The sequence below is a fragment of the Seriola aureovittata genome, chromosome 3, assembly GCF_021018895.1.
Source record: "Seriola aureovittata isolate HTS-2021-v1 ecotype China chromosome 3, ASM2101889v1, whole genome shotgun sequence".
In the NCBI taxonomy this organism is placed as follows: domain Eukaryota; kingdom Metazoa; phylum Chordata; class Actinopteri; order Carangiformes; family Carangidae; genus Seriola; species Seriola aureovittata.
This window is the reverse complement of record NC_079366.1, coordinates 17,178,196-17,206,027: the sequence shown is the minus strand read 5'-3', so window position 1 is coordinate 17,206,027 and position 27,832 is coordinate 17,178,196. Positions and strand designations below refer to the sequence as shown.

At 40.0% G+C, this 27,832-nt stretch overlaps 1 protein-coding gene across 4 annotated transcripts in view; it reads right to left on the bottom strand.

The window, feature by feature from the left end:
- Window positions 1–27,506, bottom strand: part of tbc1d1 (TBC1 (tre-2/USP6, BUB2, cdc16) domain family, member 1) — a 47,742-nt gene extending 20,236 nt beyond the window's left edge. Inside the window, exons 1-14 of one of the 4 annotated variants that reach the window (XM_056371682.1) lie at window positions 27,290–27,506; window positions 25,636–26,302; window positions 10,237–10,827; window positions 8,582–8,671; window positions 8,390–8,494; window positions 7,292–7,424; window positions 5,494–5,585; window positions 4,638–4,754; window positions 4,216–4,341; window positions 3,812–3,960; window positions 2,806–3,069; window positions 1,852–1,968; window positions 1,495–1,608; window positions 1,133–1,266 (exon numbers count right to left, since the gene is read on the bottom strand). In XM_056371682.1, the coding sequence (XP_056227657.1) occupies window positions 1,133–1,266; window positions 1,495–1,608; window positions 1,852–1,968; window positions 2,806–3,069; window positions 3,812–3,960; window positions 4,216–4,341; window positions 4,638–4,754; window positions 5,494–5,585; window positions 7,292–7,424; window positions 8,390–8,494; window positions 8,582–8,671; window positions 10,237–10,827; window positions 25,636–26,262 (2,659 nt within the window). In that variant the 5' untranslated portion in view covers window positions 26,263–26,302; window positions 27,290–27,506. Of the gene's footprint in view, window positions 1–1,132; window positions 1,267–1,494; window positions 1,609–1,851; window positions 1,969–2,805; window positions 3,070–3,811; window positions 3,961–4,215; window positions 4,342–4,637; window positions 4,755–5,493; window positions 5,586–7,291; window positions 7,425–8,389; window positions 8,495–8,581; window positions 8,672–10,236; window positions 10,828–21,234; window positions 21,414–25,635; window positions 26,303–26,964; window positions 27,110–27,289 lie in introns of those variants that run through there. The other 3 variants (XM_056371683.1, XM_056371686.1, XM_056371684.1) reach the window with 3 other exon arrangements.
- Between the last annotated feature and the right edge of the window lie 326 nt (window positions 27,507–27,832).

Sequence of the window (27,832 nt, the reverse complement as noted above, 5' to 3'; positions counted from 1 at the left end):
CAAGTGCACAAAGCTGGTATTTTTGTTATTTTGGCAACAAGAGAGACAACTAAGAGATGTCATACTGTTTGGTAACAGTAAGCAAAATATGTGCATAACTCAGTCAAAAGAAATCATATCACAGAATTTTCACTGTCTCAAATGCCCTTAAATGCACTTTCCTGTGTAGTACACTTTGTTTTAAGCTTTGGAGTGAGAAGTCCGCCTTTTTGTTCCAGATGTCAGCCTGGATAATGTTAAAAATGGTGTGCATTAGTACAAAGGAAATGCTAAAAAGACATGTTACATTCCTCTTTTCCGCATGTAAGTAACTGTGTCATATTTACATACACATTTCGGTTAGTGTAGTAACATACATCCTCGATGTGGCCCCACTGTACATATGGACAAATGTTATCTTACTTTTTATTGTCGGAAAAAGTGCAGCACATATTTTGTAAATCAATAATCTTTCTCTCCCATGTGCTCTGGGTTTTTTTTCGTGTTGATGTATTTAAAGGCTTTATACGCAACATTCAGAAAACCCTTAACGACACTGGTGGAACTGAAGTATCCTGTGCTCGCATGCATGCTCACACTTTGTAAGTTGGTGCAAGTCAGAATCCTGGGCATCAGCCAAAACAGTGATGTGACATACACAAGACTGAACATGATTAACTGGCATCATGTTGATAGATGAGGTAACTGAAGTTACACTTTCCTTTTAGTTTGACAATAAACTCTATTTGAGACTATAGACTTGACTCTCCAGCGCTGCTACAGAGCTAAAACAGAGTGTGAAGATAGGCTATGCGAGACTAAGATTAATAATGTACAATGCTTTACATTCTTACAAAAATAGTAAAATACCTGGTGAGGACTCAATCACCAGTTTTAATCCAAGGAAACAGTTGCTTTTATAGAAAATACAATTTTCTTTGTGACTGACCAACTCAGCAGACCCTTGACCAACACCGAGATGGAATCCATTCCAGCAAACTGGACAGGTGAGGCATATTAAAGCCTGAACTTTCTTTGGGACTGATAATGACAGACATTGTCAAAGTCAGTGTCTTACTACAAGGGCCACTGCCTGGCCTCATGGGGAACCCTGTATAAAGAAAAATAAATTTGTGAGACTGTGTATTCTTACCGTTGGTGTCTGTGTTCTTCTGAGGTGTAGCGACCCGTAGGAAGATCTGCTGCCTCCATGAGTGGCGGTGACTGCGCAGAGGGCTTTCTCCAACCCCACATGCTGCACTTGGCGTAGAGAGAGCCGCTACATCACTGAAAACACAAACAAGCACACACAGAGAAGGTTACATGTACCCTGTTAAACATGCAACAGGTCATACTATACTGTTTACACATATACACACGCCTATACACGTGTATATATCAAATAATAGAGACATGAAATCAGTGAAAGGAATCTATGAGAAAGAAACACAAATTATTATTATTATGCTTTACACACAAACATGGCATGATTGTTTGGTGTACATGTGTATGTACCTGCTCTTTGGCTCAGGACAATCATTCTCTTGGACAGGAGCCAGAAATTGAAATTTCAGAAAATTAGGGACAGAGGAGGAGGAGTGGAGACGAGCACGCAGACCACCCAGAGGACTGAGATGGAGTGATGGAGGTGACAAAAGGAGGCAAAACAGAGATGAAAAGAGAAACTTAGGCCCCAATCCACACAGACACATTTTGCTTGGGAGAAATACTTTTGAACTCCATTTATGTCAATAGAAGGATGTGACTCCTAGCGCTCATGCAGACTATGACATGGTGGTGTTTTTGTGTTGCAGAGCACTAAAATGAGAGATACTGCATGGGCTGAACAGAGAACCAGTGCAGGATTCTCACCTTCTTTTATTGAGCCGGGCTCCAGAAGAAGGGGAGGAAGGATGATGAGGGAGCAGAGGAGAGGGGGATGAAGGGCAGGGAGGAACAGGAGGAAGGGCGGAGTCGGTTGGTGCAAGTCTGAGAATCAGTGCAAATATAAAGAAGGAAGGGAAAGAAAAGGTGCAAAAAAAAGTCAAAGACACTGAAAAAAAGCATGTAAACAGAAAAAAAGTAAAGCGAAAAAGCACGGAAATGGAAGAAAATAGTTTTTTGAAGGCAGCGCTTGGAGATAGAGTGTGAAAAGCTATTTTCAAGAATTTTGGTTGACTATCAAGATTTTAAGAAATGAAGCATCACTTCTCTGACATGAGCTCAACCACTTAATGCATTAAGATAGCTGTATACTCCTATACATAGTTCTTTATAACTCCTATTTATTTTCCTCTACTTATACAGTAAATGTGCATATGACTCATGTATTCCACAACCCATGAGACTAATTCCTGGTCATTTCTATTTATAAAACGTTGAGTCTGCAAGTGCAGTTCCATACACATCACTGACAGACAACATACTTATACAGAAATACATACAGTAAAATTTAAATGAATGCTATAAATAGCAAATAAGTTTTCATTTCACTTTCCCTCTCACACTTCCTTCCTCTAAACCCTAACCCTTATTTACCGCTTTCCTTCTTTCTTTTGCTTTCATCTCTCCCTTACAAGACCATGCTCTTTCTCCGCATGAGATCAATATGGGAAAACCTTCAGATTGCAACACATCAATCATTTAGCTCCGGAAATACCTGCATCCAATACCTTCATGTACTATATTTCAGATCCCACAACACTGAATAACTGGCCACATTCTCACATTCTACTGTCCAGCAACATTTAGTCCTCCACCATTGCTTTGTTTGTGTTGTTGCCAACGCACACTATCAATACAACCATACACAAACACTTCCCTTACTTGCTCTGGTGTGGCGTGTCAGTGCTGACGGAGTAGTGCCGCACGAGCTTGGGCTTGTTAGCAGCAGTGGGGTCCTGTGGAGTGTGAATCAGCGTGTGCACCGGTGAGTACTCAAGTACTGATGAGGGAGTGGGAGGGTGGCTGAAGGTGCTGGCCCGTCGACGGAAGCCCTGTGGCTGCACATCACCAGGTAAAGAGGAGGAGGAGGGGGACAGGGGTAGAGAGGTGTCAAGGCGCTTCAGGTCTCCTGTTGAGTTGTGGCACCTGAAAAAAAATGACACAGGAAGAGAGTTAGGAGAAATAAATGGTATGATATTGTATATACAAGCCTAATGCAATCCCATACAAAAAAAGCTCAACAGAAAACTCTGTTTACAATATACACTACCTAGACTTCTAAGTCTGTTTTTGGTGACAAGAAAAACACCTAAAAAGCATGTATGGAAAAAACAACTTTTTGTTTTTCAATCAATTCAATCAATTTTTCAATCTGGCCACAACTTCCATAATAAACCTCCAAATTGGAGGCTTTCAACATAACCCTCACTATCCCCAGCTCCCACATTCATGAACAATTTTGCTAGAGTCATAGTTTAAGACTGTGAAATTATAGTTGTACCACTGGGTTTACAGGGGTTTGTCTGGCAGTTTGCCTCGCAGCTACCCACCACCTGATCCAACTCGGAGTGAGCAGTTGACAGCTCTGTTGGCAGGTGTCAGGACATCAAAGCTCCAATCTTTGCCTTCCACCCAGATGGCAATGCACTAGACGACTACACCTATGCTCACAGGTGTTGTTGTTGTATTGCGGCAGACCCTGATTATTATGTCAAGCTGAGCCTGACCAGGCTTATGACTACAGGCCTGATGACAAGGCCCCTGACTTATATAAGGGTCACAAAAATCATGAAAACCAAGATAAACAAGAAGAACGCTCTGACAACAGTGACTGCTGTGACCCGAGATACGAGTCAGTGTGTGGGCATGTGTGTTTAGGTGTGTTTACCTGAGTGGGCTGGTGGGTCGTAGCTGAGAGGAGGCAGGCAAGGGGTCATCTAAGCAGGGCTGGTCCTGACTGCTGTTGACAGTACAGATGGAAGAGCTGCTGTCACTTCCTTCACTGTTGTCCCTCTGAGCTCTGGCCTTGCTGCTCCCCTGCCAAGAACACACACGCAAAGCTTATGACTGTAGCTTTTACATGCAAACAAACACTGCAAACCAGGACACTTCTTTAGGGACTCTTATTTGGTAAAACACCATTTCTGTGGTCAAAATGTAATGGTTCATAATCTCTGAAAACAAAAACTACCATCTCTACTTGCATGTAGATTTCAAAGTAATGATATCATTCCTCATACACAAGTGCACACTTGTGCATAAATGCACACAAAAAAAAACATGTGTTGTTACCTTCCAGATGCCCTCCAGGGACTCAGTGAGAGAGCGCTTGGCTCGACTCTTGAACTGCTCAAGTCGCTGGCGGCTGCTACTCTGCTGCTGCGCCTCCACAGGGGCCAGACCTGCCTCCTCACACACCTATATATACATGGAGAGAGGAATTGACATAGAGAGACAGACAGAGAAGGCACAAAAGTGACTGAGTGAGAGGGAGGATCACATAGTCTGACAGTTACTTGTATGTTTGTGTAAATGAAAGATATAAAAATATCTTTTTCCAGACATCTTTCCTGGGTGACTTATTCTGTCATGGAATTGTTGACACTTTTGAGGAAATATAGGACATATTTGGAATAGAAACAGGAAATGAATATTACAAAGCAAAGACAGAGCTGTTAGATTGTGGATGCACATTATATAGGTGCAAAAGTTACCTGTTTGCCATCTCCAGGTAATGTGTGCTGATGACTCCTCTGTCTCTCCTCATAGAGATTCCTCAGTGAGGCCATTACCAACTCATTCTCTTCTTGATCGCTCTTAGGACGAGCCCTCTGGAGCACACAAACACAAATACATTCTTTAAATTAATTCATATTTATTCAACTCTGGCAAATATAAGTGATGTGAGGAACAGCTATTATAAAAAAAAAAAAACCTTACAAATCAGAAGCTTTTTGACTGTAAAACACAATTACATTACATTGCCTGACTGTGGTGGAAACGTCATGCTGTTATAGCGCAGGTCGCTAAGATAAAGACAGATAATCTCCAAGGTCAGGAGACACATAAACTGCTGTGCTAACAGAGACATCTTACACATTACACACTGCTGCAGTGTTGCAGTTCAGCTGTATCACCAGCAGATGTCAGCTGAGTCATAGTGGGTTTGTGGGTACTCATCTCTTCTTCTTTTACCACTTCTAATACGTTTGCTTTTGACATCACTAGATCCAAAGACATTATTGATTTCCAACAGTTAAATAGAAGTACTAAATCAATCAGTTGCACTGTTGTTTCTGGAAAAGACACAATAACATTAAGTGAGCTAAAGAGAGAAAAAAAAAACTGAGATAAAGAGGTGTCAGATTTATTTAAGTCATGTGTAAAGCAGGACGAATGCGTCACTGTAAACCCCCACATGAAAATCTTGTGATTCTACAGTGATTCAGTCATGCTGAACGTACAAAACTGCAGACTGACTGGTTTCTTATCTTGCTGCAGTCACCTCAAAGGGAGCTCTAGGAATTCACACATTGCTCTTTAGGTGCACAGACAGAACAGACACATTACCATAGTGTTTTCAAAGACTGATGCTTGCTCCTGATTGTCCAGAGTGGCCAAGTGTCTCTGAAGCTCCAGTTTGGTTTTAGATGGGTGTAGACCTGAAAATGATGCAAATACAGTTTTAAAATACATTAAAAGGCAAAGCTAGGCTCACCTCATATTTGTTTTACATAATAGCAGATGCATGTTTGTATCATCCTAGTGTCCTGGTATCTTGGTCACATTATTCAGTAGCATAGTATCTAGTATACCCTAATGCCTAATGGATGCAGTTATCTATATAAATAAAAAGTATGAATACATTTGTTACAATTAGACAAAAAAAAAAACTAAATTAAAGGAGCTATTTGTTGTGAGCATGTAAAAAAATAAATCAACCTTGCCACAATCAACATATCAACTCTGCCTCCATTAGACCTAAACCATCAATACCTGGACATTACTTATGTCTCAGCATTTCACACATCATATTAAATGATCAGAGATGTTAAGAAATGAAAACCTTATCAGCCACAGCAACTCATACACCATGGCATCCAAACTCCGATTAATGTAACAGCCAGAATATGCCCCACAAATGAATGACTGATACTGTATAAGATACGTATACCAAAACAGTTTGACTACCGTTACCGTGATACTATAAGATACAAGTCAATTTTATTCATATAACCCAATATCTCAAATCACAAATTTTCCTTAGTGGACAATCTTTACAGCACAGGCCACAATCTGTCCTTATATCGGACAAGTAGAAACGTCCCAAAAAACCCTTTAATTGAGGAAAAAAGACAAAACTCTCAGGAAGAGCAGCCGACATGCAATAAATATCATACGTACAGAATAGACCAACAAAGCAAAGTTATAGTATATATATATACTGTATATATTGTAAACATGTACTAGTACTGTATGTAAACACTGGATAAAGTACAATAACATTAAAGAGTCAAAACACAGCTGAATCTGACAAGGTTATCACACTGTTTAACTACTCAGTACATTCAGAGCTCCAGCAATAGGCTGTTGCTGATCGATTCAAATGTTTAGACAGTTATTACTTTTCTAAATGCTTTAAATGCACCGGATAGCTTCTTGGTACATTGTAACTTGAAAACCAGGAAACTTGAAATGGTTCGTATGTAATGCTATTATCACGGCCAACAGTTACCTAGATTCTTACTAAATTACCACTTGTGCCTCTACGGTTGTCAGATGGTTTTGTAACATTTTCAATATGGCAGTTGGGTGTCCAGCTGACAACTGTGCTGTTTCTGTCTAGATCACACTGCAGCAGTGGCTATATCTGTCCTTTTCCTTCTTTCATCCATCTCATTCATGTCAACTTGCAGACGCATTTGATACGTACATCAAATATTTATGAAATGCAGCTGTAGGCTCAGCCTTTTAGCGCTGTATTAAAATAGTTAATTTCTTTGCTGGATTTAAAGTGCTAAATGTACAAATGGCTGAACAGAATGGCTCTTTTATTCTACAAGTATACTAAGCTGTATGAATTTGACAATCAATATCGATATGACTTCCACACCCAGACTGCAGTGTAAATCTCCAACTTGTGTTTATGTGCCATCTTACCCTTCTCTCCCCTTAAGAGGGCCACGATGTGTTTTGTGTTGATGTGTTTTTATCCTTGACAGTTTAACTATATGGCAGGACTGGGTAGCCGCAGCCTTGCATTTACTTTTACCGTTGTCAAATAAATCTGTGTAACCAATTATAATTCTTTATAGCTTCTTCATTTTTCACTCATGCGCTGTCAAGGAGACCAGGGACCGTTTCCTACCTTCTATCCTCTCACACAGCCTGTGGAGCTGCTGCATGGGGCAGCTGTCACACTGCTGGCTCTGGGTCTTTGCATTCTGCTGCAGGGCTGCCACAGAGAACGCCTGCTTCAAAGTCAGCATGATCTCGTCCACCTGCAAGAGCAAATAACAGCACTTTCATCTGTTCTTTCGTCATGCAACCTTCAATAATTTTTAAGTGCATCAGTTTGCTTCTACCTGTATTTATTTACATTGGCTTCTTTCAAAGCCGTATTACACTGTAGAACAATTATTAGAACAAATTCACCCCACACCACCAAATGAGATTTTAAATATTGAAAGACTTTAAATATTCAGGGTTCCATTCTGTTACTATGCCTAGAACTCTCATTTCCTAATTCAAGATAAATTTTAATATATGTGGGACATCTGTGAGAATTTGTATGTGGTATAAAACTGGCAGAAGTAAAAAATATATCACAATAAATAAATACATTACATGTAACAAAGAGAAAGATATGCAGTATTTCCCCACAGGTTGTTTTCTGTGGCAGCAATATCAGGTTCAGTGACTATATAAAAAATAATATACGAACTAATCCCCCTGCAACAGTAGCTGCCATCTATACAGTACAGTACATCCATCTAATGACCGACGCTTTTCATCAACCTGACAGTCCATTTGGCTTGTGTCGACACAGGCACACGATGACTCAGTGGCACACAGAGTCATTGAGTCACAAGTCTATAGAATTAAGAGCAGCATTTACTCTCGACCATTAGAAAACAACATTGGTAACAAATGCCAGCTTCATGCAGTGTAGCACTCGAATTTAAATCCAAAGCAAACTTGCGAAGTGTTAAACTAAACTGAGTGGGCTGATTAAATACTAAAACTGAGTGGGAAGCACTAATAGGGAAATATAAGAGAATTGGCAACGGGAAATACATATAACTCCACTGAGAATTATATTCATACAAACAGTTACAAAAAAGTATTTTCTAGGTGTATATAAGTGTATTAAAAATGAATATATGCCTATTAGGATTTGTGCCTTGCCAATTGTTACTTTGAAAAACTATGAGTGGAGATGACAATGCACATGACACCATCTCACCAGTGATTCGTCTGTACACTGGAAGACATAGCAAACAAAGTGGCAGCTCCCTCCTTCCACTGTTTCTCTGCAGATGAAGCCAAAATGATCCACGTGACGAATACCCTGGAAAGACATGAATGATAGTTTTAAAATCACATACAGACATATACAGACAGTTTAAACAGTATGTACAATTCCAGTGCTTTATACCTGTGAGCAGAAGGAGATTTCTCTGAAACTCTTCTCTATGGCAACTTTCTTAGTGTCTGGACTAACCAAGAAGATCTGAGACCTGCCAACCTAAAAGACAAAGGAAATACAGTTAGACTCTGTATATGGATGTGTTTTCATAGGTTGTGTGTGAGGTGAGTTTTTTTTTGTGGTTTTGACACCAACAATGAACCTCACAACACAAAGTAGTCCCAGTTTCTCACATTGAACTGAGCTGCAACTACAAACCTTGATCAGTGATTGATGAATGATATAAATGAAAAGCTAAAAATAATATTTTTTTAACAGTCAAATGTGTCAAATGAGGCAGTTATTTATCTATTTATTTATGCTCAAAAAGTACCAGCGCATTTTCGACAATTCATCTTTAGGGGATATTCCTGTTCTCAACATCATTAGGATATGAGTCACCATCACGCCTAAACCTCAAGAAGGGAGTCAGTGGTGCATTATAAACAAGCCTGTTAACTCACAAGTGAAACTCTGAGCACAGCTATTCTCCTGCACTGTCCTTCTGTATCAAATATGAACCACATAATCAGACTCTTTCTAGAAGAAAAGGGGGTTTCATTTGTCTCTTCAAGACTAAGGAGAAAAAAATGAGGGGATGATGCAACCGGGATGACGTAATTTTGACTGCTATCCATGGCAGCAGTAGGATGTATCATCAATGTCAAAAGTATGTCTGCTGTATCTGCTGAGGAAGACAGCAACAGGCACTGGTGGTTCCTGTGCCAGCGGTCAACATTTCCTGTCTGAAGGACAAACAGGAAAACTCCTGTTGGCAGGAGGTCAGTAGAGGTCAAATAAAGGTCAATTAGGGGAGTGCAACCGGGCTCATTTTGAGCAGCACTCAGCATTCAATCTTGCTGAGTCATTAGGGGATTTATATTTTTCTCGTTGTTCTCTCCTCTCTGTCCTTTGTGAGTGACTGTGTTCTAGGCCTTGTCATTTAGAGAGTCCAAAATTGCACTTTACTACACTATAAAGTACTCCTCTTATTCTCAACAGACGTCTGAGAAAACCATTGTGTGAGCTGGACGAAAGACTTCTCATTTGAAAAGCAGTGTGTTTTGCAATATTGCCTTTGTTAAAATTTTTCTATGGTGGGTGATAACTAAACTGTGAAAAGATGATGCGATTCTGGTTTTAACCAGTAGTGGACTGGGTAATTTAATTTTATTGATGTGTTGACAGAACTTTATTGTATGAGGAATATTGGACATGTTTCTATTTGATTATGTAAAGTTATTTACATAACTGTATTGTGATACTTAATTAAATAAACCAACTAACTAGCTATCATGGTATAATCTTAATCTGTTAAGAATACAAGAAATGTATAACTGTTCTCACCAGAATGATGGTTACAGTGTCTATTAACAAACTACATTTACAGCAGCCTTGGTTCGGAAATCAACCACAACATTTTCTGTTTATTCTTCATAGTGACAAAGGCATCACTTAACTCAATGCAACATATAAAATACCTTCAAAGAGACTGATGTTATTTTACAGTTGGACCAGGCTTATCAGGACTGCCATGCACAAATGAGACTGCTGCACCGCTCACTCAGTCACGTTGTAACTCACACGTCAGCACAGAGTTTAAAGAGCAGATTTCTGAGAGTTACCGTAAACAGCATGGTCCTGTTCTCCCGCAGGCTGGTGGGCTGTACTTCAGCAGAGCGGGCAAGTGCATCAGTAGTGTTGGTGTGAGAAATCTCAGGTGAGAGTCCGTTCTCATCCAGGGCCTGCAGGCAGGGAAAGCTGGGGTCTCGCTTGAACAGGACAGGGCGCTTCCCGGTGGTGGGGCTCCCTGCAGAACCATTACCAACAGCACCACTTCCCAGTCCATTGGATTGGAAGGTTAATGCCCTCCTCAGCCCACCAACTAATCCCCCAACATTTCCTCCTTTATCGGTCGTCCCTGAGCCATGTAACTGGCTAAACTTCTCGATGCACTCATCAATGAGGGCGGGTGGGGCTTTCTTGTGAGCAACACTCACGCGGCCGCAAAACAGCACCTCAAACTTTTTGGCAAAAGCTGTCGGAGACACAGCAATGATGGGGGCTGCGGAAGTTGTCGTTGCGGAGAGATAAGAAAAACATGGTTCAGAGGGGTCACTGCCTCTGGTGGAAGTTTTGTTGGAAATGGTGGTGATATCATTGTTGCGTGCAGAGCTCTTGCCAGCCTGCCTCAACGTACTGATGATCTCAGGGACCTGGAGAGACAGTGAGAAAAAGATAAGAACTTGTAACAACTATGAAGAAACATTTTAGCTGGCCAACTTACAGTTATACTAAACTAACAGATAGGGACTGAGGAAGAAAACTGGGTGTTGAGAGTCTGTGAATATGATCACATACATCTGAGTATAACCTTGACGACAGTCACACATATAAATACCTGCCAGTACACAAGTACACAAAACCGCCTCTGTTGTAGTTATAGTAGTAAGACTCTCTAATGTGATCACATACACCTAAGAGCTGCATATGACAGTTAGGTATCTCTTCAGGTCTGTCTCTTTAGGTAACAGACATTAACGGCCCTCTTCATTTCTGAATGGTGGAATCTGACTGGGCGCTCACACTGTCCCAGCACTGAGGGCACATGTCCAGAAACATGTGGCTGCACAGAGTAGCAATAGTGGACACTGAAATAAAATCTAAAGAAATACTGCTTGGAACACAATTTTTCCATTTATCAAAGTAGATACCACACCTCACCATGATCTAACCTGCCATATGGTGTAATGTGTGTTATGGTTCCCTGGAATACAGCATCCCTTGTGATGTCTTCCGGCATTGAAAAGAAGCCAAATTGGGACCTTTTGTCTCAAAGCAGATTTTGTATTCACATTCCCTTTATTTGATTCCTTTCTTTCCCTTTTACCTCTTCACTATCTCCCTATAAACTTTGCTTACCCATTTTTTCTCTGTTAAAAAAATAAAAACCTAAAACTGGATATTTACCAGTATTTCCATCTTGATATGTTTATATTGTGTGTATTTTAGATTTTTGTGTGCAAGCTAAATGCTCTCAGCATGCCACTGTTTATATCGAGACAAAAACAGGGGTAGGCACACAGCCACAAACACATTGTGACAGAGACTCAAAATACCACTGACTGAAGAAAAGGAGAGCAAATTCACGCCAATGCTCCAACAAAAACACACATTATACACTAACTTTGCAGAGCGATCATAAAAACACTGATAAAAGAAATTGAAACTGGCAATATTACATTGATTTAAAGTACCAGTTCAAATGTAAAGGCAAAAAATGCTGTTGACTTGTTCACCCGAAAGAGGTCCCATTCGGGGGCCAGACATCGCAGCAGCTGTTTACTGCAAAGCCCGTCTGCACCTGCTCGACAGGCAACGTCCTTTACCTAAATCTTAAAGCAGCAATAATCTATCTTTTTGGCCACTTCGCTATAGACACTGACACCTTATTCGCCTTATTAAGTTGCTGTGCTTAACATGTTCGTGAACAGACGCATATTTACATATCTATCAGACATGGAGCTACAGTATATTAGCATTCATGTGAGTTGTGTTTCTGGCAGCCTGGGGAATGTAAGTTCAATATTCACTCTCCTTCTAGCTTTGTTTTGTCTACATCATCTGTTGAGGGAAATTTCTGGCACTTAAATAGCTAAATACTTCCCATATGTTCACCAGCTAGTTGCTCATTTCATGTGCCTGCTGCTAAAAACAGCTGCTCGCTGCAGCCATAAAAGCCAAAAACAATGAGCTGAAAGACGATAAAAAAAAAAAAAGTTCAGGGGAAATGCAGTCATTTGATAATTGATCATGAATCCACTTTCACATTTTATGTAGTTATTTGACCCATTGTAAAAATATCAACCATTAACTTAATGAATTAATTAATAAATATCAATATTAAATCATAAGCTTTAAAAAATTTATACATTTAAGTAACCAAATCTTGAGAGAAGGGTAGAAGTCATATTTCACATAGAAATGGCCATATTTCTAAAATATGACACATTTTTATAATATTGTATTTAAATTATCATATGCAATGAGATACTACCACTTGCATTTTATTTTTTTGGAAAGGCCTCTGTAATCCTAGAATACATGTAATTCATGTATTGTACACAATAGCCCTGTCTTTCTGTCCCTACAAACACAGTGTCTCTGGCTGAAATCCCAAATGGATCCAAAAGTCAAACTATAGCAGCTTGTCAAAAAAATGGAACATGCCAAGTTGAAAACTTTCACTAAACACACTCGCTGACATTCATAAACTTGATTCAGGAAACCCCAATAATTACAGAGGTCACGTATTATGCTGATGTTGTATTACTTGGCTGTGAATATAGTCTATATAAAAACAAATTTCCACAATTCACAGATGCAAGCCTGTGTGAGAAAGAAGCACTGGAAACAGCAGAAAAAGCTTTATTGGATTCCTAAATATTTACGTAAAGATTGGATGGTTCATTATTCTCTCTCTCTCTCTCTTTCTCTCACACACACACACACACGCACACGCACGCACGCTCACACACGCACACACACACACACACACACACACACACACACACACACACACACACACACACACAATAATTGCTGTGTGAGATAACGCCCAATCCCTGTTATTACATATATTCTGTTAATTTGTAAATGATTAAGCAAAATCTGCTGATAAGTGGCTATTGAGGGTTGAATGAGGATAGGCAAGAGCAAATGAACTGTAACTCAGGGCTCTCACTCACATAAAAATCCTTTTCTATTACCACTCTTTCCATGACCAACAGAGGATTTCCATGACCATTAAAGCAGTCTGACACATTGCTCCTGCCAATTTTAAACACAGACAAGCAGACAGAAGTTTAAGAGTGCTTAAAGAATAAAAAAAGAGGCTATGAGAGATTGGATAAACAGGCTCTGAACAAAAGGTCAACAGCCACTAAAAAGTAAAGCAGAAATAATGACACTGTGAAAACTTAAAAAGGTGATATCTAACATGTAGGTTATCATCTCCACAGACATTCAAAATAATAGCATCAGCAACACAGTAAAAACCTGTACCATGAGTTCCTTTTGATTTGTAAACACTCATAGAGCCATATTCTGGTCTGCTGGCTAGACAAGCACTGATGACCTGTACTGTGTTTTGTTACAAACACATTTGCACTTGGTGATCCTTCTTATACACAGCAAGGACAATGTGTTCTATTGATTTGTAGCTCATAATTGGCTATAGTTGCAACATCAACACTGTGTCTAAATGCTGATTATACAGCGAAAACTCAAACTAACTAAAGCTCCAGTAACACACAGATTAAAGAAAATGTTGTCCCATGATTGTGTGAACCACTGGCATTTTGAGTTAATTATGATAAATAATGTAATAATTTGTTAATGCTTGTTTTGAAAGCCATCTCAATTTTGGACTGATTCAGCAGCTAAGCACACAGTGTTCTTTCGACAATGGAAAAGAAACATTTTTTAGTAAATTCTTACCAACACTGTTGCAGACGTTCCCACAAATGTGTTGCACTTGCAGTTATCTTTGCTTTCACATTTTGTCCAGCTCATCCCAAACCAGCTCGATAAGGTATAAGTTTGGATACTGTGCTGGTCTTCCATCATGTGAAGCCACAGTCTAGTTCTTTCCTTCTAATGTTTGGGGTCATTATCTTGTTGTGTGATGAACCCCTGACCAACCAGTAGGTCTTCCTTTGTTACTTTTAGACTTTTTCGCACCACTCTGATAATAATATACAGTACTACCTCCTGCAGTAATAATGCGTCAGAGGGTGTAATAACAGTTTGATCCAGGAGTTGTTTGAAATAACTTTCTTTTACTTGCTGCAATTCTATTTCTACAGCCTATTTTTACAGCCTTTTCTTGTCCTTTGAAATCTACATGTTTGACCTAAACTTTGTTTTTTTTTTTTTTTTTTTACCTTGGGGGTTTAATGCTTATGACAACAACAGCCTACTACCAACACACAATACACATGCTTCTGCTATTGTGGGCCCAGTTTGCTAAACCACAGTGGCATTGTACCAGACCAGGGAACAAAAAGGAGGAAGTAGACGAGCTAAGCAGAAACAGTGGTTGAGTCACACATCAGTGATGTCATTAATGCGAGATGCCTGAACAGCTACTAAATCTACAGTCACATAGACAAACTTCCAGCTGGGTTGCGCTGTGTCTTGCCTCGGCATGAGGTGTGCTTACTCCTGCTCTTCTATCAAAACAATACCTGCCTTTATACTACAAGTGTTACTGGAGTTTTTACATCTTCAGACTGTTTCCCTTCTCCATGAGCCTTTAGAAGTAGGTGAGGTATTAAAATGAGACATTCAAAGGATGGGGTAGCCTTACAAAAGTATACACACAATCTAAAAGCTATTTTGTAATATATTCCTGAAGACACTGAGCAATGGCTGAGAAATTTGGCCTGCTGTACACTGACTGACTGAGAGGATGAAAAGAAAAAACATTAAACCATGCATTCTTCTTTTTCAGATGGGTATGTAGCCCGGTTTGTTGGCCGGTTTGTTGTGTTAAAATGTGACCAATACTCTGCTCTATTCTGCTCTCCTGATGAAGCTACCATGGGTACAATAAAGGTAGATTCAACCTCTCTACGATCTAAGGTCCTTTAAAGTCAACAGAATGGAAAAAGGGAGAAGGAGATATACAGACAAAGAAACAGAAACGTAAAAGAAAAAGCTTCCACTAGTAAACTTAAGGCATGCTCAGCTCCAACACAAATTTCAATCACACATACTACAGATATTACTCACAATTACAACATTTGTGAGCTTTTAGATTTTACTTTATATTGTTTCTAAGTGCAACTTTTAGACATAATTTGCTCTGTGCTGCTTTCATAAACACGACATGTTGTGAAGACAAGGGGCTCACTTCCAAAGACAAGACTCATAACTAAACAGCGCTATAAAGAGAAAGACAAATGTACGTCCTACTAGCTCGTTTCCATGTCGAATAAAACTCTTAAGTAATGCTCACATACACAGAAACATAATGATAGATCCGATCATGTAACATTGTGGTAGAATGTGACACATGATATTTAACCATACCAGGTATATTACATAGAATACATAGAAGCTGTGACTCTGGGGCTAAATTGGGCCAAATCCGTACAGTGTCTGCCCAGTTTAACAGATCAGGTGCATACAGGCACAAGCTTTCAATGAATGAAGACCAATATTGCTGATTCTACAAAAAAAAACAAAAAAAACAATCAAGGATTTAGCCCATGACTAATTCCAAACCTTCTTACTCCAGCAGCGGTGCAACAATTCTTTTCATTAAATGCATCTTTCATTTAAAATGTCTTTGCCATCCTTTACCCACGGACTCAAATACATCTTGCAGCTCCCATCTCCTTCTACTATCTCTTTAATTACAGCTTCATTTATTCATTCACTGCCTGTTTAACTCACATACACTCCGCATCCAGACACCATGTTTCTCACCCTCGAGCTTCTAGTGTCTACTTGTTTTTAATCACGCTGGCATGAGAGAGAAGTCTGCTATCTGTCCACTAACAACAGATGTCTCTCTGTTTTGCCTTCTCCCCTCCATCTACCCCTTCCTTTTCCTTCTGTTTTCACTCTTTGATTATCTGAAACACTTGAACCAATAAATACACTGCGTCCTTGCTCGTGCCTCTGCTCTTACTCCTTCACTCTCTTTTGTGTCCTTCTGGCATTAAAGATACACAACAGCCATAAAGAGGAGGAGGCTTTGTTTTCATTATTGTCTTGGTCTAGCCTTTTCTCATTGCAGCCCACCTACCCCAGTTTAACTCCCTCTGCTTTCTTTGGCTGATAGCTGCTCCTTAACTGCTCAGCATGATGATGTTATCAGCCTCTTCTACTTTCTCATAGTCACTCCCTTCTCAAATCCATTTTCAGTTGAAACCTCTTTCTGAATTTCCCCATATGTCCACATAATAACACATAATATAACAAACATGGCTATTTCGCATGAAAAATATCACAGTTAATATTTTTCATGCTTCTTCCTTTGAGAGAGGTAAAACTGAAAGTAAAGCTGAAACAATAAGTCATTTCATTCATTAGAGAATCAATAGACAATTAAATGTCAACTATTTTGACAATTGATTAATCAAGAAAATAACCAACATGTTAATTGATAATAAAAATAATCATTTGTTGCAGCTCCAATGGAAGGTGTACTGTTTCTGTTTGTCTGATGATGCAGGAGAGAAAACAAATAAACAGTTTTTGAGAAATTCTGACTAGTAACTGATAGACTACCATGGATCTCTCCAACCGTGATGATCACCAACTGACACATTTCTTTGTATGTCATCATCATATATCATTCGTTCTTGGATTTCTTATTCCAATACTTCCCCTTTTAAACATCCAGTCCTACAACTTCCTTCATTTTATAGACTGCTTGTACAAGGCTAAAACGTCTGATTTGGAGTTGAGAGAAGGGGAGTTGAGGGAGGATTTGCTCCTCAGAGAGCAGCCTCAGCTATGGACACACATTACACAGTATCTTGTTCAGTGAAACGTTTACATGAGGCTGATCTCAGACAGGAAGGCAGCTGGACACAGCCTCAGGCTGTGATCCACAAACTTGGCCTCTCACAGAGGAACAACATTGAACAAGTATAGTCTTTCTCACCAGGCCAGAATTACACAGAACTACTGTAGTACTGACCTCGAAAAGAAGGAAGTTACGCAAGTACCACCGGTAAACGAGAAGCTGCAAGTCAGGGCAACAGACAAAATAAACCTTTCAGTATTTGTCAAAGAGAGGAAAAGGGTCAAAGGTGAGGATCATATAAAGAGCATAGTCAGCTACCGGGACGGTCAGAGCTAAAATTATTGAAGAAATTCCCTGGGACTATATCAGAACTGACTCATGAATGCCTTCTACATCCCTCCAACTTTCTCTACTTTTTTGCCTACATCTGGCTTCTCTCTTTATAAACTAACTGGTCTTCTATGCTATTTATAGGGTTGAGGGCTTCCAGTATAGCCATGTGCCCAACATTTATTCAACAGCAGCAGGCTGGCATGACAAAAGGTTTGCTCCACAAAGATGGATGATAAAATACAGCAATGCGATTCAAATTCACCACCAAAACATGAACGTGGATTTACAGAATTAACAACTTAATTTAATACTAAGAGTAACTTCATAGTTTTAACTGTATTAAATTATCTTTATTAATGAATATATGAGTAAAATATGTACAAAAGCTACACTCAGAGAAAAATTACTTACATACTCCACTTAAATCAAAACACTGTAGTTCAAATTGGCCAGACCACCTTTAATATAGTCGTTTCATTTGTATACACATGACTAGAGATGCCAGGTAAAAAATGAAAACCCAATGACACACCAGCCAGCCTCGAAAATCAACAACGCTGGCAGGCCAACTAAAAGTCCAACTTCTGCACTTCCCATGGTCATGTGCCTGGGTCTTGTGCCTTGTGGAGCGTTCAAAAGGTTCAAAGTTCAGAAGCCGTATAGCAGATGAAAAGCAGCACTAACAGAAAGCGAAGCACAAGAGAGAAATGGGAAAATGTGAAGAGTGTGTGTGTGTGTGTGTGTGTGTGTGTGTGTGTGGGGGGGGGGGGGGGGCAGTTGTAAAGCAGGAAGTGTCACTGGGTGATTGAAAATGGTTAGCCACAAGAGTCCAACACACTGACCTCACTCCATTTGGATTAAGGAGCCACTTCACAGCACAAAGACGAGCGAGACAGAGATGACAAACTCATTCAAATCTGATAACAGGGACACAATGTAGGGGCTTGTTGTCAAAGTGCTGTGCTGAGTCAGACTGAACTCTCAACTAAGAATAAATTAGGTCAGTAAGGCTCAGAGATCACACCCATGCACTCTCTCATCTGAGGAGACTGAAAGAGTCTGTGTTAGGTGTAGCTCTAACACTGACAGGATAACAGGTGAGACTAAGTGAGGCAAACCCTTGGATGAACAAAGTGAAAGACAGACTGCTAGGCAAACAGACAAAAACAGGCTGACAAGTAACAGGGATAGACTGTCAGTTATATAGAGACAGGAAGGTGCCTCTGGTTTAATGGCTTGTTTTTACTTCAGTGCAAGGACTGTGTCACATGAAGAGGGGAGGAAAGTCACATAAAAAAGAGGGAGGGAAAAGCATGTGAGACCAAGGGATTACAACAGGGAATTGCCAAAAAGGAAAAAGGGGATTCAAAATCTAAGCTTTACAGTCTCTCTTGGATAATTTGGGTCATCATTAACATTACTTTGGAAAGTATGTTTTTGTCAAAAAAAAAAAAACAGGTACTTTCCAAGTTGCGACAGGAAGCAGTTGTCTTAATTAGGGAAGTTTTAATGCTCTTTAAACAGGGCAGTCAGGAGATGGCAGAGAATTTCTGTAAATCAACGACTTTCAATCAAATCTAGTAAGTAATACTCCCAAGCATACCACATCTAACTAATTTTTATCACTAGTCTACAATTAAAAGCTTCCTACACCTGTTACAATTTATGTCACCATCACTTCATCAGAAAACCAAAAAAAAGAAAGAAAAGGAAGCAACTGTATATAGGATCATTATCCCGGATATTCAGCAGTCCAAATGGTGATGGTATGTCTCACTTTAGGAAAAGACTTTAAGGTGGCATGTATGTGAAACCCAGCATTAGGGATAGACTGCTGAAGAGAGAGCTTTACACAGACTTTGTGACTAATATGCCGTACCAAACTACTTGCCTCCTGTTCCAGGAGTGAAATCCTGGCATAAGTACAATGGCTCTGGAGGTGATATCGCCATGACTCACTCACACGCTCACTTGCATACACCTACATTTGGCTTGTGTTTACAACAGCTAAGCAGACAGGATTTTCATGTCCTCAGCTTTATAGAGGGTACGACAGTCAGTAATCCACTGTCGACAGAACCAGCAGCTCCAACACCATCCAGTCAAGGATGGAAAACCCTGTTTTATTACTAGAATGATTCAGGGCAGCAAAAAACCAGGTTGAGCAACATTGTGACACAGGAAGTAAAGGAGAGATCCTCCCCATTGTGATGTGCAGTGGAGTTTCTCTGACACAAACATTTTCATATTATTTTCTTATTGTTTTCTTTACAATTAATCATTTGGTCAAAACTAGGAAATATGAAAAATTACTATCATTACCCGAGAGCCCAAGGTGATGTCTTTGACTTTGGCAGCTGAACAATTGAATTTTTTTCATAAAACTTTTTTTCATAAAACTTTTTCATAAAAAATTACTTACATGATTGCTCAGTTCTCTGACCATTAGTATTTAGTTTCAGCTTTAATTGACTTTACTTCAAAAATCAATAACCAGTAGCAGTGAAGACTTGACAATAGTATTCTGACCCCAACCACACATATCCACTATGTTTTGCAGTTATTCAACAATAATAAATCTTCTCTAGATGTGATTTGAGCTGCTGCAACAATCAGTCAGTTAATCTGTTTGTCTAATCACAAAAAATGAATTGGCAATCAAATAATTGTTTTCATAGCTTCAATAATAAGCTGGTTCCATCTAATCAAATATGGGGATTTTATTCTTTTATTTATTTGATATCTTTGTAAACTAAATCTTTGTTTGTCAAACAAAACAAAACATTTGAAGACATTAACCTCAAATTTCTTGATTATTTTGATAATCTCTTACTTATTTCAGTCATTATTCAAGCAAATATGCTCAGGTTTTAGTTTCTCAAATGTGAGGATTTGCTACTTCTCTTTGTCATATAATGATATTTAATTGAATATCTGGGTTTTCAAAAGTTGTTCAATGTTCAATTCAAATTTCATCTTCCAACTTTAGGGGATGTTTGACAAATAGACACTTTAAAATGTATCTAGCTAACTTTGTTAAACTCAAATTAAACTGTTTCTTGTTTATTTGATGTTGCATTGCTTTATGTACCTAGTATGTTTTTAATGAGTGGCTGAAATGCAGGGACACAATTTGTATAAGCCCAATGGGCTTCCTTCCTCTCCTGTACAATATATATATCTTTTACTATTTAATTTCTTACTGTACTTTCTGTGCAAATAAATTAAACTAAACTAAACTAAACTAAAACTGCAGAAGTCTAAGAGACCCTCAATGTTTACAACTAGCTCGTCATCAGCAACCATTCAATGGTGACACTTTCCAACCAAAAATCTCTTGACCAATTATGGTGTGGTACTGACACCAGAACCAAACCATAGGAAAAAGGTGCCCCGATGATTCATTTCACTTGTTATTAAGACGGTGCAACACACAGGTATATTTGGCACTAAGACAAGCCTGTACGTCAAGAAGTTGGCTGAATAAGGAAACGTTAATATCGTATCTATGGTGAAAACCTCATTCGGCGTCGATACTACATAAAGAGTACGTTACTTAACACGTAACGGCTACTCTGTTGAAGTCCCCCAGCTAACGTCAACCACAGTTAACTTGTTGAATATGGCTAACAACAGCTTGTGCTAATTTGGCTAATGTTAATGCTCGGTTAACGTTAGCTAACTGTCCACTTAGCATGGCAGGCAAACCCACAACAGCGCTCAAACACGGCTTTTAAACTCAACTTACATCTTTCTGTTCTTGTTTGACGTTGAACAGGTTGAGCCGCTGGAGTCGCGCTTTCATCCCATCCGCCATAAACTTTACAAAAACAAAATCTGAGTGGTCACTTCTCCGAGACTCGGTCCTGACAGTATGGGACACTTCTGTATCATTTCATTGGAAAGTTGATTTTGCTCCCTGAAGCCGAAGATCCTGCGGTTAGGCGTCAGGTTGGCTTTTATAAAACCACAACACATCCTGTTCAAAACTTCCAAAGCAAAATAATTCCAATCACATATAAGGTCTCACAGCGCTTTCATGGCTTTTATTTTGAAGGCAACACTACACACTTCCGTCTTTTATACAGCTAACTCCGGTTACCTTGACCCAGCTGAATCCGCCAATACGCCGAGAGACTGGGGTGGACACAGTTCCTGTCCCGGGGCAGTCAAACTTTAGGCGGTAGAGTTTTGGGTGGTATGCAGTTTGCCGTTACACGATGTAGATTATCATCGTTGTTATGACTGAATATAAACAGTATTTCCTGTCTGCAGGCAAGTCACCGCCAATCAAGCAGGAACGCATGCCTTTGGGAAACACTGCAGAGACTGGACGAGGACTGGGAATGAACTTTGTGTTTTTGTGTCAGGGTCCTCTGTTCCACAATTTATATAGTTGTGTTTCAAGCTCCACAGCCTTAGTGCAGAGCTGATCACACTTCCTATTGTAGATTGCTTTGACAGGGTAGCATCCATCACATTTACATGTCTTCAAATTAAATAGTAGGGAAACTACTGTAGGCCATATACATGTTCATCATGGTGATGTAAGACTCAATGAAAAGTTAAACTAAACAAACTAAACATTTGATAGTAGAAAAAACTCTATTGGTGAGGAAGAATGGCGTATCATGTAGTCTGATAAATATTTACTAATATATAATGAAGATGAAACACTGGGTTTGGATTGCAGTTTAGAAAAAAAAAGAAAATTACATTCATGTTCAGTTTTCTGTAACTAATCTCATGCCTTTAACTTGCCAATTAGTGCAGAGTAGACAAAAAAACTAAAAATGTAGTATCTTATCTTTAGTCATTACCATCTCTTCAATTGCAGAATAGTTATTTAAGCAAGAGTAAAAAACAAAATTCAATTAAAATACTTAATTAAAAACGTAGCTTATTAAATAACTAAAAACTAAATAAATAATTACATAATTAGGTACTCATAACAGTGATTAAATTGGCTAATAAAACACAAATTGGCAACCACATTAGACAAAACCACTGCAAACACTAAATCCTTTAAAAAAAAATGTTCACACGAACAAATTGTGAACTTTGTGACACGTCAGTGGTGACACCCAGTGGTTGCTGTTTGCTGGTTGTGTTTTTAGTTACTACTCCAGGAGCAGCAGGGGAAATCCCACAGACCCTGTGAGACAGTTTTTGACCCCTGACACAAAAGAGAAGCCCCTCTTTATTTGAGCAGAGCTTAAAATGTGCACTAACAACACCTTTTGTCCTAATGTTTTTTTTTTTTTATACCACAAACAATGTTTGTAACAGACGCAATGTCCCACATCTCTATGTGCAAATAAAAATAGGTTGGGTGAGTAGCTAAGCAGTTAGCCCCTATCTTCTTCAGGCTTTGCTCTCTCTTACTTTTTCACATACACTCACATATATGTTTGTACTTCTATACAAGTGAGGACCATTACTGGCATAATGTATTCCCTAGCCTTTAACGCTTCACACTTAAACAGTCTTAACTCTCACTTTTGAGGAACAGAACCATCTAGGACGTCCTCACTCTCAAGGTCAAAAAAAATAATAGGAGAGTGCCCACACACACTCACACAATTCAGAAAAGTGTTGAGCAGAATTATACACAATCTTTTCATTCGGGCAGTGTCCAGCACAGATTTAAAATGGCACCTTTTTGCATCTCTTTTGTGCTACGTTTCTAGATTTTTCCCTGTTTCTCCCAATGGATTGTTTTCCCCATCCTATTGTCTTGCTTGTAACTCACTCTGTTAACCTGGGGAGGGTGTGGACAACTGCGTACCCCTCCTCCAGTCCACACTTAGTTTGTTGCCAGCTGCATCTTTTTATCTACCAGCAAAAAGCTTCACCAGGATGGCTGAACTCACACAGAGGCGCTCTGACCAACCACAAGAAATCACAGTGGCACTTCAACATCAATACTGCAGTAATGCTTTTGAACCCCTTGAAGAACACATTTCAAATCTTCTAGAAATTCATGGTAGATAAAGAGGTACACAAGGACCCATAACACACCTGTTATCATAGAGTACATTTGAGCCTCTCCTGGAGCTTTTTCTTTTCTTTTTGAATGTGAGCCATAACACAAACACTTGAATCCGTGCACAACCTGAAATTAAGATGAAAATTTAATTGTATGAAAATGTTATTTTACCATCACCTCCCCCACTTGAAAGAGACACTAACCACTGATGCGTGATTTTTTGTGTGTGTGTATGTGTGTGTGTGTGTGTGTGTGTGTGTGTTTGTGGTACAGTATTTCCTGTAGAATATGTTCACAGATCTGATTGTGTGAAGGCCAGTGTTGCATTTGATTCCCATTCTAGCTAGTTTTTGCACATTTATTGTATTGAATAAGAAGAACTTACTGGTAGCTAACAACATCTAATAAACTCAAGTGAAAGCAAGTATTCAAAGCCACACAGCAGTGCCCGGGGATTGCATTCATAATCAGCATGCATGTAATTGTGTGTGTGTGTGTGTGTGTGTGTGTGTCTAAGCCCAGTGTGACAGAGCCAGAGCGACAGGTGGTCAGTCTGACATCACCGTCACATTTTTTGAAGGAGCTGAAAAGAGAACACACACACAGACACACACACTATCACACACACAAACTCCACATTAAACACATCACAACGGGCGCTGGGCCACAACAGGAAGTGGTCTCCATGGTAACATGCTTCTACATCCTGCTTGGTCGATGTAAAAGCAAACTCAATTTACTCTCAGTCATGAAAACAAACACACACAGACAAATACCTATACACACACCAAAACATGTGAACAGCCTGTGTACAGTAGATGAACACATGCACGCACGCACACACACAAACACACACACACACACACACACACACACACACACACACACACACACACACACACACACACACACACACAGTTATATTTATAGTATATCACATAGTTCCTGCCGGCTGCTCGTATAGTGGGAGCCTATTTGTTACGTGAGCCCAAGCCTGTGTGCATGCACCTGGTTCAGAGCAAGACAAACTCACAGATAAAGGCCATGCTAATATAAAGCATTCTGCCATCTTTGATTAATTTATTATTTTTTTTTTTAAATTTATTTTCTCATTTAACATCTCCCATTGTCTTCATCTCCCTGATTTGGACAGCTCTTTTAAGTCTGGTATGCTGTCAAATGACCGACTCTGACACCAGCTGCAGCTTTACAGTGCACACTGGGGCTGCTGGCAAAGCACGCCATGTGGAGGAGAGTTGAAAGGATTAGAGGTCAGAGCAGGGTGTGTTGGTCAGCAGACTGTGCCAATGTATTGTTTGTGGATTTTATGTTTGTTGGTGTTGTTGAATGGAGTTAAAGCACAGTGTACATAGGCTGCAATAGTGCCAAAGCCAGATCCAGTTCCTCTCAGAGGGATGTCATAACAAATACTGCTGCGGTCACACTGAAGGCTCAGGCAGCTTTTTGTGATTAAATATAAGAAGGAGATTGTTCCCAGGCTGAGTTGTGTTTCTCATGTTACTGTAATCTGTACTTCCTTACAATCTGTGCTATGGTCTGACATGCCATATCGCTGTGAACTTTTATAAAATGAAGATGGTGTTGGTGTGTTAATTTTCCCCTGAGTTATGAGACAGTTTCCCTTGACTTATGAAATTATTTTGCATTTATTTTCGCAGTGCATCTGCCAAATTGCTCTCTTTGGAGCTCTTATGATTGTCCTGTGTCAGTCTGGTGTCTGGCGTTGGTTATCAGGATTTTTTTTTTATAGCTGACAAATCATAATAATTGGTATTATATGACACTGAATATGGAGTGATGATTCAGTCTGGGGCACACGGTTATATTTAGAGCTTTTCCACAATCTGCACTTTATTAAAAAAACAACTAACTATTCTCTACAGATTGATCTGATCTAATCATGAGGCATCATGTTTGTTGTTCTTGATTATTCTTGATTCTTCTTCTTCTTCTTCTTATTATTATTAAGAAGACATTGTGTAAGATTCTTTCATGCTTATATTATGACTCAGCTATCTAGTTGTGATTGTTATTGTGATATAGTTGTTTCAGAATATGCTTACTCTTTCATATTATAAGTAATACACTAGTCTTTAGTCTCATGTCATCTAATTTATGCACAAATCCACACACGCCTACCTTGGTGCTGTCCTGGCACTGGAAGACATAGCAGGCACAGTCTGGTGTCTTTCTGACCAGGCAGCCAAAGCTGTTGGGTTCTTGGCTGTTGTGAATTAGCTTAGTCACCTGGTGAGGACGACATTCAAACAGCACTGTATGTGTTAGAGGGTCCCAGACAACTCCCTCTCCCAGAACGGATACACATCGCACCCATGATGCCGACACACATAGAAAAACTGTCTGATTCGAGGTGGAAGGGCTCAACTCTCCAGCTGCAGGCCCTGCAGACTGCAACCCTGTGCCTGGATCCTTCTCTGCAGGCCGAGACCTGCTGATCTCAGCCACCACCCAGGGCAGCATGGCCATGGTGGTGAGGTGGTGGACCGGCAGAGAACCAATCAATGTCAGTTTGTATCGTACCTCCTCCTCCTCCTCCTCCTCCTCTCCCTCCACCTTCCCTATGCATGTTGCAGTCCTCTCCCTAGCACGGGTGAGTTTCTGAGGAGACTGTGTGGAAGATGTGAGATGTGAAAATGAAGGACACGACTGCTGGTTTGAAGTTAGATTAGTGCGGGGTTTCTCAGAGCTCCCGGGCCTGTGCGATTCATCTTTTCTGGGCTTCACTTCAAAGTAGAGTCCTTCCATGGTTTGTGTGGCGAGAGGCAGTCGTCCGCCTCCACTTTATCTGCAAAACATCAGTTAGAGGACAGAGACCTTTAAAACCAATAGGTAAAAGCCGCAAACACATACAAATTCTGTTTATTCTATAAGATTTTAAAGTGTCAGAGGGAAATATACTAAGCAAACATTTATTTTGAAATTTAGAATTAATGTTATTGCTGGATGTGTGCTTCACTTTGTCATCAGTCTAGAAGCAGAACAGTTTTCCCAGGACAAGTGAATCAGCTGAGTGTTACAGTATGGTAGCCAGAGGGTCACTTAGAGGGTACTACTAAATGACCACCTGGTGTTGTTTACCCAACCAGGAACACATGGCTTCACTACTGACCTAGACTTTTAGTCTCAAGGACACAAAAACAAACACATGACATTTAAACTATGAGTATCATATTTGGCTACTGGTGCGTGTCAGAGAGAGAGGAGAGGTCCAGCTGACCTCCCCTGCCCTACATACTCCACAAACGTAGCTCACATTATGATCACAGATAGAGGTGTAGCGTTAAGATTTCTATGTGAAATCAGTGGGGAAAGATACGTGCAATAACGTCAACACATTAAAAGAGGGACGAGAGGAAAATATTCACAGCGATTAACATCATAACCCCTACAGAACGAGAACGATCACGTTATTACTGAATTACAAAACCTAAGCGGCTGCTTACTCACCTCATGCTTGGCCTCGCAATATAAATAAATCCTCTACTTGAATCAGCTGGGACAGTACAGCATGCGATATAGGTCGGTCTTCTGCACCAGAACAGCATACGGAAGTGAAAACTAGATTTGATTTCCGAGGAGCGCAGCCCAACATGCCTGATTTTACCCGTTATTATAATTTTACGCACGGAACCAGTTATTTTTTTACGCACGAGGTTGCGCAAACATAAAAATGAAAGTGTTTAATGTATGGTCCTCCCAAAGTGCACAAGAAATAATTTAACTATTTAAATAATGATTTCATCTTCTCCTCATGTTGACACTGTCTTCTTACCTGTCCACAGTTAGTCCTGCCTGCTGCGTGCAGCCGTAGAAGTGCAACCAAGGGAGGTTGTGGTGTATGTCACAGCGACCACACACATACAGAGAGAGAGAGAGAGAGAGAGAGAGAGAGAGAGAGAGAGAGAGAGAGAGAGAGAGACCCAGCTCTCTAGCTCTCTCCAGTTTGAGTTAAATATAGAAGACGCCGCCGACCCTACCTCCCTGCTCTCCTCTCAATACTCAGATGGGGCATGACAAGTGCATGCTGCACGCATGGGCTGCGGAAGGATGCAGGGGCGACGTGTCCGCACGTAGCCTGTGTATGTGTGAACCCGTTATCTCCTCGGGACCTTTTCTGTTGTAAATATCGACCATGTCAGAACCAGTTGTCCTCATGGAGCCCAAAGCCCAGTCCCAATGAATCAAAAACTGAGGTCCTGGTTAAGGTTAGGGGTAGGCTGTGTATTGAGGTTACTTTAGGCTAAGGTTAGGGTGTCCACAATAAATAGAGGTCAATGCCATGTCCCAACAAGGATAGCTGCGGCTGTGTGGATAC